The sequence below is a fragment of the Pseudoliparis swirei genome, chromosome 11, assembly GCF_029220125.1.
Source record: "Pseudoliparis swirei isolate HS2019 ecotype Mariana Trench chromosome 11, NWPU_hadal_v1, whole genome shotgun sequence".
NCBI lineage: Eukaryota > Metazoa > Chordata > Actinopteri > Perciformes > Liparidae > Pseudoliparis > Pseudoliparis swirei.
In genome coordinates this window covers 10,238,715-10,251,317 of record NC_079398.1, presented here as the reverse complement: position 1 = coordinate 10,251,317, position 12,603 = coordinate 10,238,715, and the positions used below count along the sequence as shown (strand labels likewise).

General features: G+C 46.1%; 1 protein-coding gene across 3 annotated transcripts in view; it reads left to right on the top strand.

Annotated features, from left to right (window-relative positions):
- The window catches only part of lingo2b (leucine rich repeat and Ig domain containing 2b), a 38,091-nt gene extending 25,793 nt beyond the window's left edge, over positions 1-12,298 (top strand). The window contains exons 2-3 of one of the 3 annotated variants that reach the window (XR_008833219.1): positions 5,510-7,538; positions 7,761-12,298. Coding sequence is in view for 2 of the 3 variants with exons in the window: in XM_056426705.1 (XP_056282680.1) it covers positions 5,583-7,421 (1,839 nt within the window). In the remaining variant the exon portion in view is untranslated. Of the gene's footprint in view, positions 1-2,823; positions 2,866-5,509 lie in introns of those variants that run through there. The other 2 variants (XM_056426706.1, XM_056426705.1) reach the window with 2 other exon arrangements.
- Positions 12,299-12,603: the final 305 nt, after the last annotated feature.

Below are 12,603 nucleotides of genomic sequence, written 5' to 3'. Positions count from 1 at the left end.
AATATTGCGAGCAGGTGCAGGAGTTTAATTTTTTGTGCATTAACCCTTGTGTTGCCTTCGGGTCATTTTGACCCGATTCAATATATAAGCTAAAAAAAAAAGAAGGAAGGGATATCGGTTTCACGTTGCGTTACTTCAGGTCAATCGTGTGGAGCGTGTCGTGTTACTTGCTCACACTGCGGTAATAATCGCCGACATGCGTCGGCTCTCATGTGAAATAATTCCATTATTTATGCCCGCTATTATGTGGAAATGAGCATGAGCATGCCCGTGTTTAATATTTCAAGGGAAAACAGCGGGATGAATGTATAATCTGCACGGTTTACGACTCCAGTGATCCAAAGTGACAAATGAAAACTTTTTTTTTTTTTATTGGGTGACGGGGGGTAGGGGGTGGGGGAGGTGAATAGAAATGCGCATTAAATATCTTTGCAGAGGTTTTCGTCGGATAAGATTAATGCTGAGGAAAACAACAATAGCTGCTTTTCCGAGGAGTTGGTGCAACATAAGTGAATTCAATTCAGACTGTTTGTGAAGCGGTGCGAAGACGAGGAGGAGGGAGGATATAGATTATTATGCACGGTCACCACTAAAAGCCACCCATGCCTGTAATGCTGTGTACCTACCTACCCCCCCCCCCCCCACACACACACACACACAAACACACACACACATTGGGGTAACTGTTAATAGCATTAGCTTGACGTCTTCGCTCAGAGACGCAACACAATGCATCGATTCCATGGACACCTGAGGGGCGGGCATGCATTCTGTCAATACAGGCCGTTATTAATTCATAAATCATTTGGAGGCAATCAATACTGTAATTCGGAGCAGTTTTAAAACCTAATTGGGCGTGGCCCAATGAGGTCTTTCTCGGCGTGAAAAGCATTCGCTCTCCTTCTGTGAAAAAAGACGTAGATCTGGAAAGTGGGGTGATAATGAGCGGCTCTTTAGTGTTGCTTGTCTTATCAGATTAAAATCAACATGAGCGTTGCCGGAGTGTTGCGAAGATTTCCACGAAGAGCTGGAATCACTTTCCCGAGCTTTACCAGGTTATATTCACCTTAGAAATCACAGTCAACTCAAGTGAGGGTTTTACGTAATCTCGTAAGCGTGGCTTTTTCTGGTTTCTTCATGTATTTCTGCTTTATCTCTCTCTCTCTCTCACTCTCACAGTGACTCATGCATCACCCTACAGCTCCTTTTTCGGCTGTCAGATTTTCTACAGTTTTACTGACTCTAATCCAATTCAGAAGCAAATCCCAAAACACCCAACCCTGTAGGCTGCCCTTCTCAATGACCCCCCTCGCCATTACCATTTACCCAGAATTCTGTGGGATAGTGTGTGTTCTCCATCTTGCCCATGACACGGTAAGAAATTACCACCAGACAGTACTGTGTGTCAGTACCTGGGTCAGCCCGGGTCAGCCTTTCAGAGGTCAAACTGTTCGTAGGCCACTCTGAGTTTCCAGTCGTATGCTACTGTTGTGCCATAGATGACTTCAAGTCTGTAAAACTTTTAACGGCCTTTAAAAACTGTAGATGTATTATCACCTTATAAAGTCAAGTTAGCAAACAGCTTATCCACTCACCCAACAGACATGGAACAACATTTGGAGTTGTCTCTCGAATAAAGTCCAGTCGTAACTCTTTATCTGGTCTCTAATGGGGGAACTAGCGGTATTACATTCTTCGCTATTGTTCGAGGACTGGCCATTGTTTGAAAGGCCCATTATTCCATGACCGCAATAGTCCAAAAAATGTCCCATTGGACCCAAAGCCCATAGCGCATTATCCCTTAAAACAACTGCTCATTCGTCTTTATTGTGTAATTACTATGCGGTACGGCGTTGTCCGACCATCCCAGGCATGATGCAGCAATCTGCTCTGAGAACTTGTTGCCTCCGTTGTAGGTCCGATATATTTTGCAATATAATTAGCCATGTGTATATTTTAAGGAGCAATGGGTCTTTGGAACCACGTCCATATGTTAACGGGCCGTCGGACAAATGAGCTTTTGGTCCAATTAGACTTTCTTTTTAGTCCATTGAGGTTTCAGAACAACGGATGGTCAGAAAAATGCACTTGATGTTCATCAGCGAGTTAATCACAAGCTTTGGCTGTCTGCAAGTAGCATGTAGTGGGTTTTATCACAAATGAAAACAGTCTCTGGACGTAAAAGCACCAAAGCGGTGAGCTGAAAAACGCTAAAATGCTCCTTAGCACTAAGGGTCCCTTATTGATGCAGCTCGAAAAAAAGGTCAGTTTAATACCGTGGTTTAATATCCACGAATCATTGAGTTTGAACTCCTTTTCTTCAATGTGTGACCACATTTCCAATGTACCCAGCAGCTTCCAGTTCTTTCTCCTCACTCCTCACCACGCTGGAAGAGATTTTTTATTTCCATCTGCCTTTTACTCCTCCCACCACCTGTCATTGACAGAAAAGTCTAAAAAAGCTTCATTTCTACAGCATTTAGCTGGAGAAACAGGCCTCGTTAAAACAAGCTACTAAACCTCCGGCTAACGGAACAGTTGCCACACAAAGCAAAAGTAAATACCGGCTAACGGAAGCCACCATTCGTTCGACACTTATTTCTTGTGATCTTGGCAGTGTTTGAACAAGTTGGTTTGAAGAAGAAAAAAGGGAAAGGGGTTTGCTTTGAAGCCACATTCTGCCATGTAGACCTGTAGGATCGCATACTTTTATATTGTGTTGACTTCCATCAACAGGTATCTGCTGTCCGCTCAGTCACTCTGTGGTGGGAGAAACGCGTCTTAAAGGCAAACAGACGAAAAACAAAAGCTGCTGTGTGTGCCAGATATGGATTGCTGGTCTTTTGCAGAATCAAAGCGTTCAAGGTAATGCACTCTCTGCACTGTAAAACCTTGGTCTGGCCAGATTTGGACTGTTGATATGACGTGTTGATATGTCACTTTTGTTTTATGACAGTCAGTCGAGAGATTCAAGTTTTTCCAGTGGCCTTGATGCTGAGCTTTCTTTCTTCGAAGGTCCAACACAACAATAGCCATTTTAATCACATTTGATTTTTTGAGCTTCAATAACTTAAAGGGCCGTAGTATTTTTTCAGCGTTGCGTGCCGACTGACACGCAGCTCTCTCCGACGAGATCACCAGAGCACAGTTCCCCACTGCAGCAGCTGACATCCGGACTGTAATCATGAAACAGAGGCAGAGAGGAACAGGGGGCTGACAAGCAGAGGCAGATAGATAAATACACCGAGACGGCAGCGGGCTGGTGGACGGATAACAAGGTAGACAGACAGAGATAGTTACCAGAGCACCAGATGGATGGGCAACAAGACAGGTCGACAAATAGCAAGGCGGCCAGAATGACAGATTGGAAACACCTTGAACTGGACTCTGCTTTAGCGGAGAGACGGAACTTGTAGGAATGTATTCAATGTGTGTGTTCGCCCAGCGAGAGGACTGCGAGAATTTGAAGAAGAAAAAAAATCTTGCCCGCTTTACTCTATATCTTCCTTTTTTCATTAATGTGATTGGCAGATACACAGAGCGGATGGGAGTGAGGGTTTGTAGTTGCTGTGGCAACGGCCTGCTCTTTGTTAAAGGCTACATTCCCGGCATCTGATGTTTCTGCGCTGCGATCGATAGAAAGCCTCAGCCTGCAGGAGGGACTGATGAACGGCCAGGCAGATCCAGCAAGAGAGTGAAAGAGAGAGGAGTTAGGTCTAGGATGTGCAAACAGGAGGACGGAGAGATAAACCACCGATAGGAAGAGAGAGGGGAGATATGGAGATGCGAGCGATGCAGCTACTGAGCCAGGTGGAGGGGTGAGTGCTGTGGCTCGGAGGAGGGTGTGTGTGTGTGTGTGTAGGTGTATAGGTGTGTGAGCTCTCCGACTCCTTCTGCCTCACATCTGTTATTTTCTGAACGTCACTCACTTCACTATCAAAGTACAGTGTGTGTGTGCCCGTCTGTGAGCTCATCATCGACTTCTCTTCTTTCTGCCGGATTCTGCTTCGTAGTGATTGACAGATCTTCCAGCAGTCTAAGCGCTTTCTTAAAGGAGTCTTTCATATTTCTAGCATGTTTCTTTGCCGTTTGCGACATGAGCCTCGAAAATGTTCCGGCGCTCGCAGATAGATGCGCCCGACGTTTTGCACACCTAATTGGCAAAAAGATGGCCATGAGCAGAATGCAGATATGACTAGTAATGAGGCAATTATGGTCGGCCTCACTGTCTACAGAGCCGTCTGCCAAGGCAACAACCTGTGGCTGCAGGAAGATGTGGTTTCTGTCGAGGGCTGTGTGTTTCCGAGCCACGGCTCTCAGAGAACATAATACAGTTGAACTATGCATTCCCCCCCATCTCTACCCTGCCGTTATCCTGTAGATAATATCGTATGTGGTGGCTAGGAGCTGGAGGCATGTTTCGCAGAGGAAATGAAGAACATGTCCAAAGAAATGACAGAAGAAAGAGGAAAAAAGAAACCAATGCAAACTTCCCAGATTAAAGATGGCATTTCATCCATTGCAGCTATCCTGCCACGCAGAGCAGACAGTGCCGCTGTACCAATGCATACCAATGTGCCTTTATGAGCTGGAGCTGTGTGTGCTGTGTGTCGCGCTGCAGCGACGTCGCCGTGCCACACTGTGCCCACCGAGGGTTCAGAACCCCGCGAGTGATGTGCGAACGTTTGAACGCCGAGCGGCTGCATCGTCATACACACACACACCACTCTGCTGATTGCTTCGTTAAAAATGAAAAAAGCCGGGTCAATTCGTGAAGATGAATGCGTAAGAGTCGTAACACAAAGAAGCAGCCGCTCGCAGGAACAGGCAGTGAAGGAGCGGCGGAGAAATGACGCAAGTGCAAAGTGGTGTTGGGGATTATGCAAATGTATGCATCTTTTTTTCTTTTTACGTTCTTGAGCCCGTTGCATTCTTCTTTTGATTGATTATTAAAACGGGACATGTGTGCAGTCTGGACACAAACGTGATGTTTTGAGCAGTGAAAAAAACGTGCAATGACACAAAGAGACAGTAACTCCTGTGGATTCACTTCAAAACATAAGCTCCCATTTCATTTCCTGTTCAGTTTGTCTTTCAGTTTTAACGCCACCCTCAGAAACACACACACACCATTAGCGTTGATGCACGCCACACACTCGAGCACATGCCGCAAACACCGAACCCACATGGGCATTTATCCTCACTGCACTCTAACGAGGGTCATTTTCTCGCCATCGGGCTGAAACGTCTTCCATCCTCACGAAACATCCTCCGTTAGTTGACGAACGTTCTCATTTTTCCTGCGACTGCTGCGGGTTTAATTCCACGTTATTTACCTTGCCAGGAGAAGTGACAGTTCATTAAAGGAGAAAAGACCTGGCGGTTTAAAGAGACGTAGAGTGCAAAAGGTTGAGCAATTTTTAAAAAAAGGGGGCGGTGAAGACGGTTTAGCTGAGTGTATTATGACAGTATTCTCACACAGTTCTTGTCCGTGTCCCTTGTCTTGCAGGGCTTGTTCGTGATGGTGCTCTGTATGGACAAGAAGCTGTGCCACGACAGAGGGCAACGTGGGTAAAAGAGACATGCGACACGCAGCCCTGAACCACTGCCACCTCTTCCTGGGCGGGGCTTTGCTGCTTCTCCTGGCCAGCCCCACCCTGAGCTGCCCCGCCCGCTGCGAGTGCTCCGCTCAGAGCAAGTCGGTCAGCTGCCACCGCAAGCGCCTGCCCACCATCCCCGAAGGCATCCCCATTGAGACCCGCGTCCTGGACCTCAGCAAGAACAAGCTACGGATCATCACGCCGGACAACTTCTCCTCGTTCCAGCAGCTGGAGGACCTGGACCTCAGCGACAACCTCATCAGCGTGGTGGAGCCCGGCTCGTTCCGCTTTCAGCTCGCTCTCCGCTTGCTCAACTTTCGCAGCAACCTGCTGCAGCTGGTTCCCGTGGGCGTGGTGTCGGGCCTGACCAACCTCACCCGCCTCGACCTCAGCCACAACCGACTGGTGGTTCTCCTGGATCATGCCTTCCAAGATCTGCGCAGGTTGACGTCCCTCGAGGTGGGCGACAACGAACTGGTTTTCGTCTCGCAGAGAGCCTTCACGGGATTACTTGGCCTCCAAAGGCTGACCCTGGAACGTTCCAATCTGACCGTGGTTCCCACTGATGCCCTGGCACACCTGCACAGCCTGGTCGATCTGCGCATGCGCTACCTGAGCATCAGTTTTCTAAAGCCTTTCTCCTTCAAGAGGTTATCACGTCTCCGCCGACTGGAGATTGACTACTGGCCCTGGCTGGACACGCTGCCTCCGCTCTCACTGCACGGCCTCAACCTCACATCGTTGTTCATAACCAACACCAACCTGTCTGCCTTCCCTGGCGCGGCACTGCGCAACCTGCCCTACCTCACACATCTCAACTTGTCCTACAGCCACATCAAGCACATTAATCAAGGAGAGCTGGGTCCACTCCCACACCTGCTGGAGCTCCACCTGCAAGGGTCTCATCTGATTTCCATTGAGCCCTTTGCATTCGCGGGCCTCAAATCTTTGCAGCGACTGGATGTGTCACAGAACCGCCTGGACTCTCTGGAGAGTGGAGTGTTTGCCTTGCCAGACGTCCTCCAGAGGCTCTGTCTGGGTGGAAACCCATTAGTGTGCGACTGCAGATTGCTTTGGCTGCTCAATAGCCACAAGCCCCCCTCTCTGCAGATTGTGGATGTGCAGCCAGAGTGCATCGCCCCAGAGCACCTCCTGGGGAAACCACTCCGTGACCTCAAGGAGCCACTGGTCTCCAGATACATGACCTGCACCAAACCCCGGGTTGGACCTAACACGACCCAGCTGCTGATGGCTGATGAGGGTCAGCCTGCCCGCCTGAACTGCACGGCGGAGGGAGCGCCTCGGCCCTCAGTGGTGTGGATTACGCCTCACAGACGCTCCATCACAACCAAGAGCAGAGGCAGGGTGGAAGTCCAGCCGGATGGTACCCTGGAGATCAAGGAAGCGGCGCTGCATGACAGCGGTGTGTACTTGTGCATTGCCAGTAACCCCGCTGGAAACGCCAGCCTGTCGGCCTCTTTAGCTGTGAAGAGCCTGGGCATTGCTGACAGATCTCACTTTAGCAACAGGAGCTCAAACTATCAAACAGACTCTAACAGCACGTGGGGTAACGGGACAGTGCTGTACAACATGACAGTCCCCATAGACCTTAAGACCATCATTATATCTACGGCAATGGGCTGCCTGTCCTTCCTAGGTGTGGTCATCTTCTGCTTCCTGATTCTGTTCATCTGGAGCCGAGGGAAAGGGCGCCACAAGAGTAACTTTGATATCGAGTACGTCCCGCGCAAATCCAATGGGGCGGCGGCGGACGTAACGGAAACAAGTGGCCCGCGGCGGGTCAACATGAAAATGATTTGAAGAAGAAAAAAAAAGGGATGCAGACTCACGCATACGATAGCTACGATAAAGTGCACCACATTTTAGCTGGGAAAAAAAGTTTCTTTTCTATGACTCGAAAGTGACGTGCTATTTATGGTGGGTGTCAATATGACGGTGATCTAGTGATGAAAGTGGGCATGTGAATATAATAGTGATCTATGAAACCGTGTGCGTGTTTATATGAAATACAGTACATTGAATATATTAGTATAACCAGCATATCAATATGGGAGTGATATAGTGCTGCACTAGGCATGTCTTTCAGTGGTGATGTGATGAGTAACGATGTTGTCGACCCACCGTGACATCGCGGCGCAGGAGGGAGCCGTTGGGAGTGACGGGGACATCTTGGCGGTGCTGGAGAGCCATCATCGCTGCGACGTGTCACGACTAAATCGTCTCAACCCCCATCTCAGCTGCAGAACGGAAGGAGTGTGTGTCGTGTTCATGTGCGCGCGTGCGTGTCTGTGCGAGTGCATCGGTGTGCGCCTGTTTGCATCTGCGCGTGCGTTTATTTGTGCATGTGCACGCATTGCCTTTACTCTCGTTGGACGAAACAGTTTGGGACGAACGATTGGGTCCAAAGCATTTTTTTTTTCTCAGGCCTTTGTTTGTGTTCGGTATCGTCGCTGTTGACTAAAGCCGATGATTATCTATGTTTTGTATGCAAAAAAAATCACTGGTTATATTTAAGAGAAATGCTGCGTACATTCAGAAGAAAATGATATTATTATGTCATTGCCCTTCCTTTGGAATGACTCATTGGTATTTTTCCAAACTCAAGGAACACACAATAGTTGCAATGTGACGTCTGAGCTTTCTTTTCTTTTTCTTTTTTACCGGAGCTCCCTTACACTTTCCCTGAGCGATATCGGTGGTCAGAGCTGTTATTACTCTGGAAAAGCTTCCTGCCACAGAAATGGCATGTTGAACCCATTTTATAACATTATAAATCATCGGCGGATTTTCCTGCCAAACAAATCCCTCGATATGATATAAAAGAGTCGGCAGAATGGCGAAGATTTACTGGCCGGTGCCCTCTTTGGGACAAGACAAAGTTGAGCTCCACAGATTTATGGGTTGTATTTCCCCTCCTATCACATTTTTTCTCTGATCGCACTTCTTCAAGCTAGCGTGTCCAGATTCTTCCCTAGGGAGCCACGGGTATTTGGGGGTATTTAATAGATGGCAATTTGAAAGTTGTAGTTGAAATCTTGTATTGTTTAGTTTTTTTGTTGAAAATGTTTTAAATGTTTGAGAAAAAAAGAAAAGAAGAAAAAACAGTTAAAAACCAATTAAGGGCAATTGTTTGTAATGCAGGGAGGTGGGTGTTAACTTGTGTGATCCTGTTGTGATAAAATGTTTCAAGGTTGTATAATTGTTTTCATATGACAAATTGATGGGTATATTTTCAAAAGGAAATAAATCTTAATCATAACCCGATCAATGGACTTGCGGTAGTTTACATTTTGTTTCCTGACTTTACGGTGATGTTGACACATTTAATTTTCAACCCTGTCGTATTAATCCCTTTCTCTCAATGATATCAATGATGATATTTAAAATTCTTCCTATAATCCATATTTCTCTGTCACTGAGTATTGTATTGATCTACAGTCATGCCTTTTTCATATTCCATATATCATGTCATAGTAAACCTTTTGTTGTAACAACCCAACATTTATGTCCTTTTTACTTGTATGATCAGTGTATTATCACATGGGGCAAAGTAATTGGTTTATTACCATATCTTTATTTTATTTTGCAGGATACCTTGAAAGCTCAGCCTGTGTTTCCTGTCCAGACCTTGTACAACCACCAAGCTCGAGCAATGTATTCGTTCAGGCTGTTCAAAAGCACGGCTCGTAGTTATTCCTAAAAAATAGTGACGCACAAAAAATGTTATTTGATAATTCAACAAAACCGCTGTTTATATTCCACGTTCATCCAAAAGATCACAATGTTGCGTAACGTCGCTTTCATTTTGAATCCAAAACCACAAACTGAGATATCCCTTCAAGGCCAAACTGCAGCTCTTACAGTATTTGACTTCAGTCCACGCTGGTGGCGTAGGCGGCTCTCGGGATAGCGCAGTTATTTTGTTCGCCAAGAGTCCCCTGCGTATAAATACTAAGGATCCCTGACTCTTAAATGTCTGAGACTTCCCCGTCGTTAACCCAAAGCTCTCCTACTTGATGTCCTCCTATGTTCCGTAAGTCCTACGGTTTGGGCTTCCTCGCTGTGTCGTTTCCCTCAGAGTCCTGGCGGTGCTGACAAATTCTAGATTGTTCATTCATATTCAAGATCTGATCGTGCTTCACACTTTGTGGTCCAGACGGGGATTGGAAAAATGTGCATGCATATACAGTATTCGCTGTTCACGCTGATCAGAAGACATCCAAACACGTCAGAATTGGGACACTTTGAGCTGCAGCGTGCGTGTGTCGGTTGAATAGCCTTTGAACAACAACAAAACATACGCACACACACATTACATGACTTTCTGTTTTAGCATTCCCGCTCAAACAGAAAGGGTCCTTTTCAGACGGCACTTCCCGCTATCATGCTAACGGTAAAAATATAAAAAGAAAGAGTGGTCTTTTTGTGTGTGAAAGCTCACAGGAAATATTCAGTGCAATCCTGAAGTCCCTTCAATAAGCTTTTTATTGCTGTTGCAGGATCCCTTTTTACCCCAGAGAGTGCTGTATACAATGGAGAAGAAATGTATTGCAAGTGTCACCTTGTGTCCGCACATCACATCTCTTGTTGATGGAGGATTTCCTCATCAGTTCTTCAATGATTCGAGCTCACACAACCTCGTAGATTATAGTAATGGAATGTTACAGAAGCCTGTACTCAGTCAGGCAAAGAACCCACACGCCATTAGCTTCGTTTTACGCCTGCGAAGGAAACGGGAACCGTTATCCACTGCAGTAAAAAAATATCATGCCAGGACTGAATCAAACCACTTGAAGAGTGTTTGGTGTTTAGACTGTGGGCCATGCGCCCTTAAATTAATGATTTCAGACATCATAAAGGATCTTCATAAAAAATCTGTCACAACCTTGCAGCCTCATCAAAGCCCATGAATCAAAGTGAACCAGACTCCGTGGGTCTGGGTGCTGCATCAGCGTCAGTTTAGCTTGGTTGTCAAACAGGATTTTCCAGAGATCCAGGTTTTTTGGGGGTGGCTATAAGTTTATCCTGTCTCATGAGATCATGTTTCTTCGAGGGCTAACGTAATCACTGCAAGTAAGATATGTGCATGAGTGTAAGATATGTCGGCACAGGGACAATATTTGAGAATTGGAAGCACTCTGGTTTACGATTGTGGCCCAAGTGGTTTTGACCAATCACATTTGAGCTGACTTTGGTTGTATGGAGGTTGGCAGAGGAAAAGAGGCGCATCCGCCACAATGCAATCTCAGAAACCTATTGGCCATCTTTTGGCAATGGTTTAGCTTTTTATTAGCGTCCTATTTCATTTATTTGCATTCATACGCATAAAGGGGGTAAGAGAGATTATCCGTAGACGTCATCTCTCAACACCATATACAGTCTCGCAACGGAAGTTGACATATCTGACTGTAAACAGTGACTGGTGCACAAAAGAGGAAGTCTTGGTCCAGATATCCATTACCTGGATATCACAGTTGTTAGAGCGACCTTGAGTGCCTTGAAAGGCGCCTTATGAATAAAATGTTTATTATTATTATTATTCCCAAGGTTTCTATAACTGACACTCTGCATCTAAAACCGACTAAATAGGCACCTTAGGCGACGGATATGAGTCACACAGGGATTTCAAGTGACTACAATGTACACCCATCCGCATCATTATTAGACACTGTGTGGGAGTGTGATGAAGTAGGACAAAGACCAAAGATCTAGGAGGCCTGTATTTCACTTAGTTCATGCACTTTATTTTGGTCAATCAACTTCTCACTCCGGACAAATGTACCAAAGTTAAAAGAAACAATTTGTCATGAGGTGTCACGGTTGTCGCAGCGAGAGAGGACCCAAATGCCGACATAACTTCAGCAAAAAACAATATTTATTCCAACAAACTAAACAGGACTAGAAAACCGTGGACCAAACAGTACGAAGCCACACTGGGAATGAGACGAACAGGGTTTACATACACAGGCAGGCGGAGGTGATTGGACAACGGGGAACGAGACACAGGTGGACACAATGAGGGCGGGACCAGCAATCACACAGAAGGAAACAATCAGGACCAGGGCAGACAATCACAGGGAGACAGACGACACACGGACTTCAAAATAAGACACAAAACGAGACACAAACTCCAGATCATGACACAATTGTAGTTATTTCTTCTGGGCTCTTCTCACTCTTTTTGAGTGGGCGTGGCACATTTGCAAAAAGATGTTATCAGATTACACAGACATCAAGTCTTGGACAAATGGCACCTGGCATACTAATTCAGAAGTTAGCTGATTTACCGCCTTGATTCTACTTATTCTATCATTATTGCATCCTCGTACCAAAGCTTGATGAGACTCAGACCTTTTTCCACGCCGCATCTGCCGCACTTGTGTTACCAATCATTGTCTGCTTGCTCCAGACGTCTTTGATCCGGGCTTCACAGCGACCCAAATCCATACAAAATATTGGAGTTTTGTGCAGTGGCTCTTTCCAGTGCCCCGAGGCTAGCTGATGATGGATAGATGATAATGGAAGGTCAGACGCTAATCGAGCCGGCCAGCAGGTTCATGCCACGCAGGACCCCAGAAGGCCCTGGATGGAGAGCTGTAAAAGTGTAATGCTGTATAGGCTTTTGGTTTTGATGGTGCTGGTGTTGTACTGTTTTAATAAAAATCTGCTCCTCTGTAGCCCTAATTCTCTTCAGAACATCCATCAACAAAGGAGTACAGCCAACTTTGCATTTACAGTACATTACCGCAGATACAGTGCATAAATCACCGGGCTTGTCGATCTTGATCAAAGATACATGAGATTAAATACTCCACTTATTGACCCTGATAAAAAGCTACACGAGATTAAATACTTCACTTATTGACCCATCACTTCGCATACGACTACGAAATTAAAAGATAGAAAACTTGCTGCACTGATTTTCAGTGCCATATTACTTAACCCTTGTGTTGCCTTAGGGTCATTTTGACCCGAATCAATA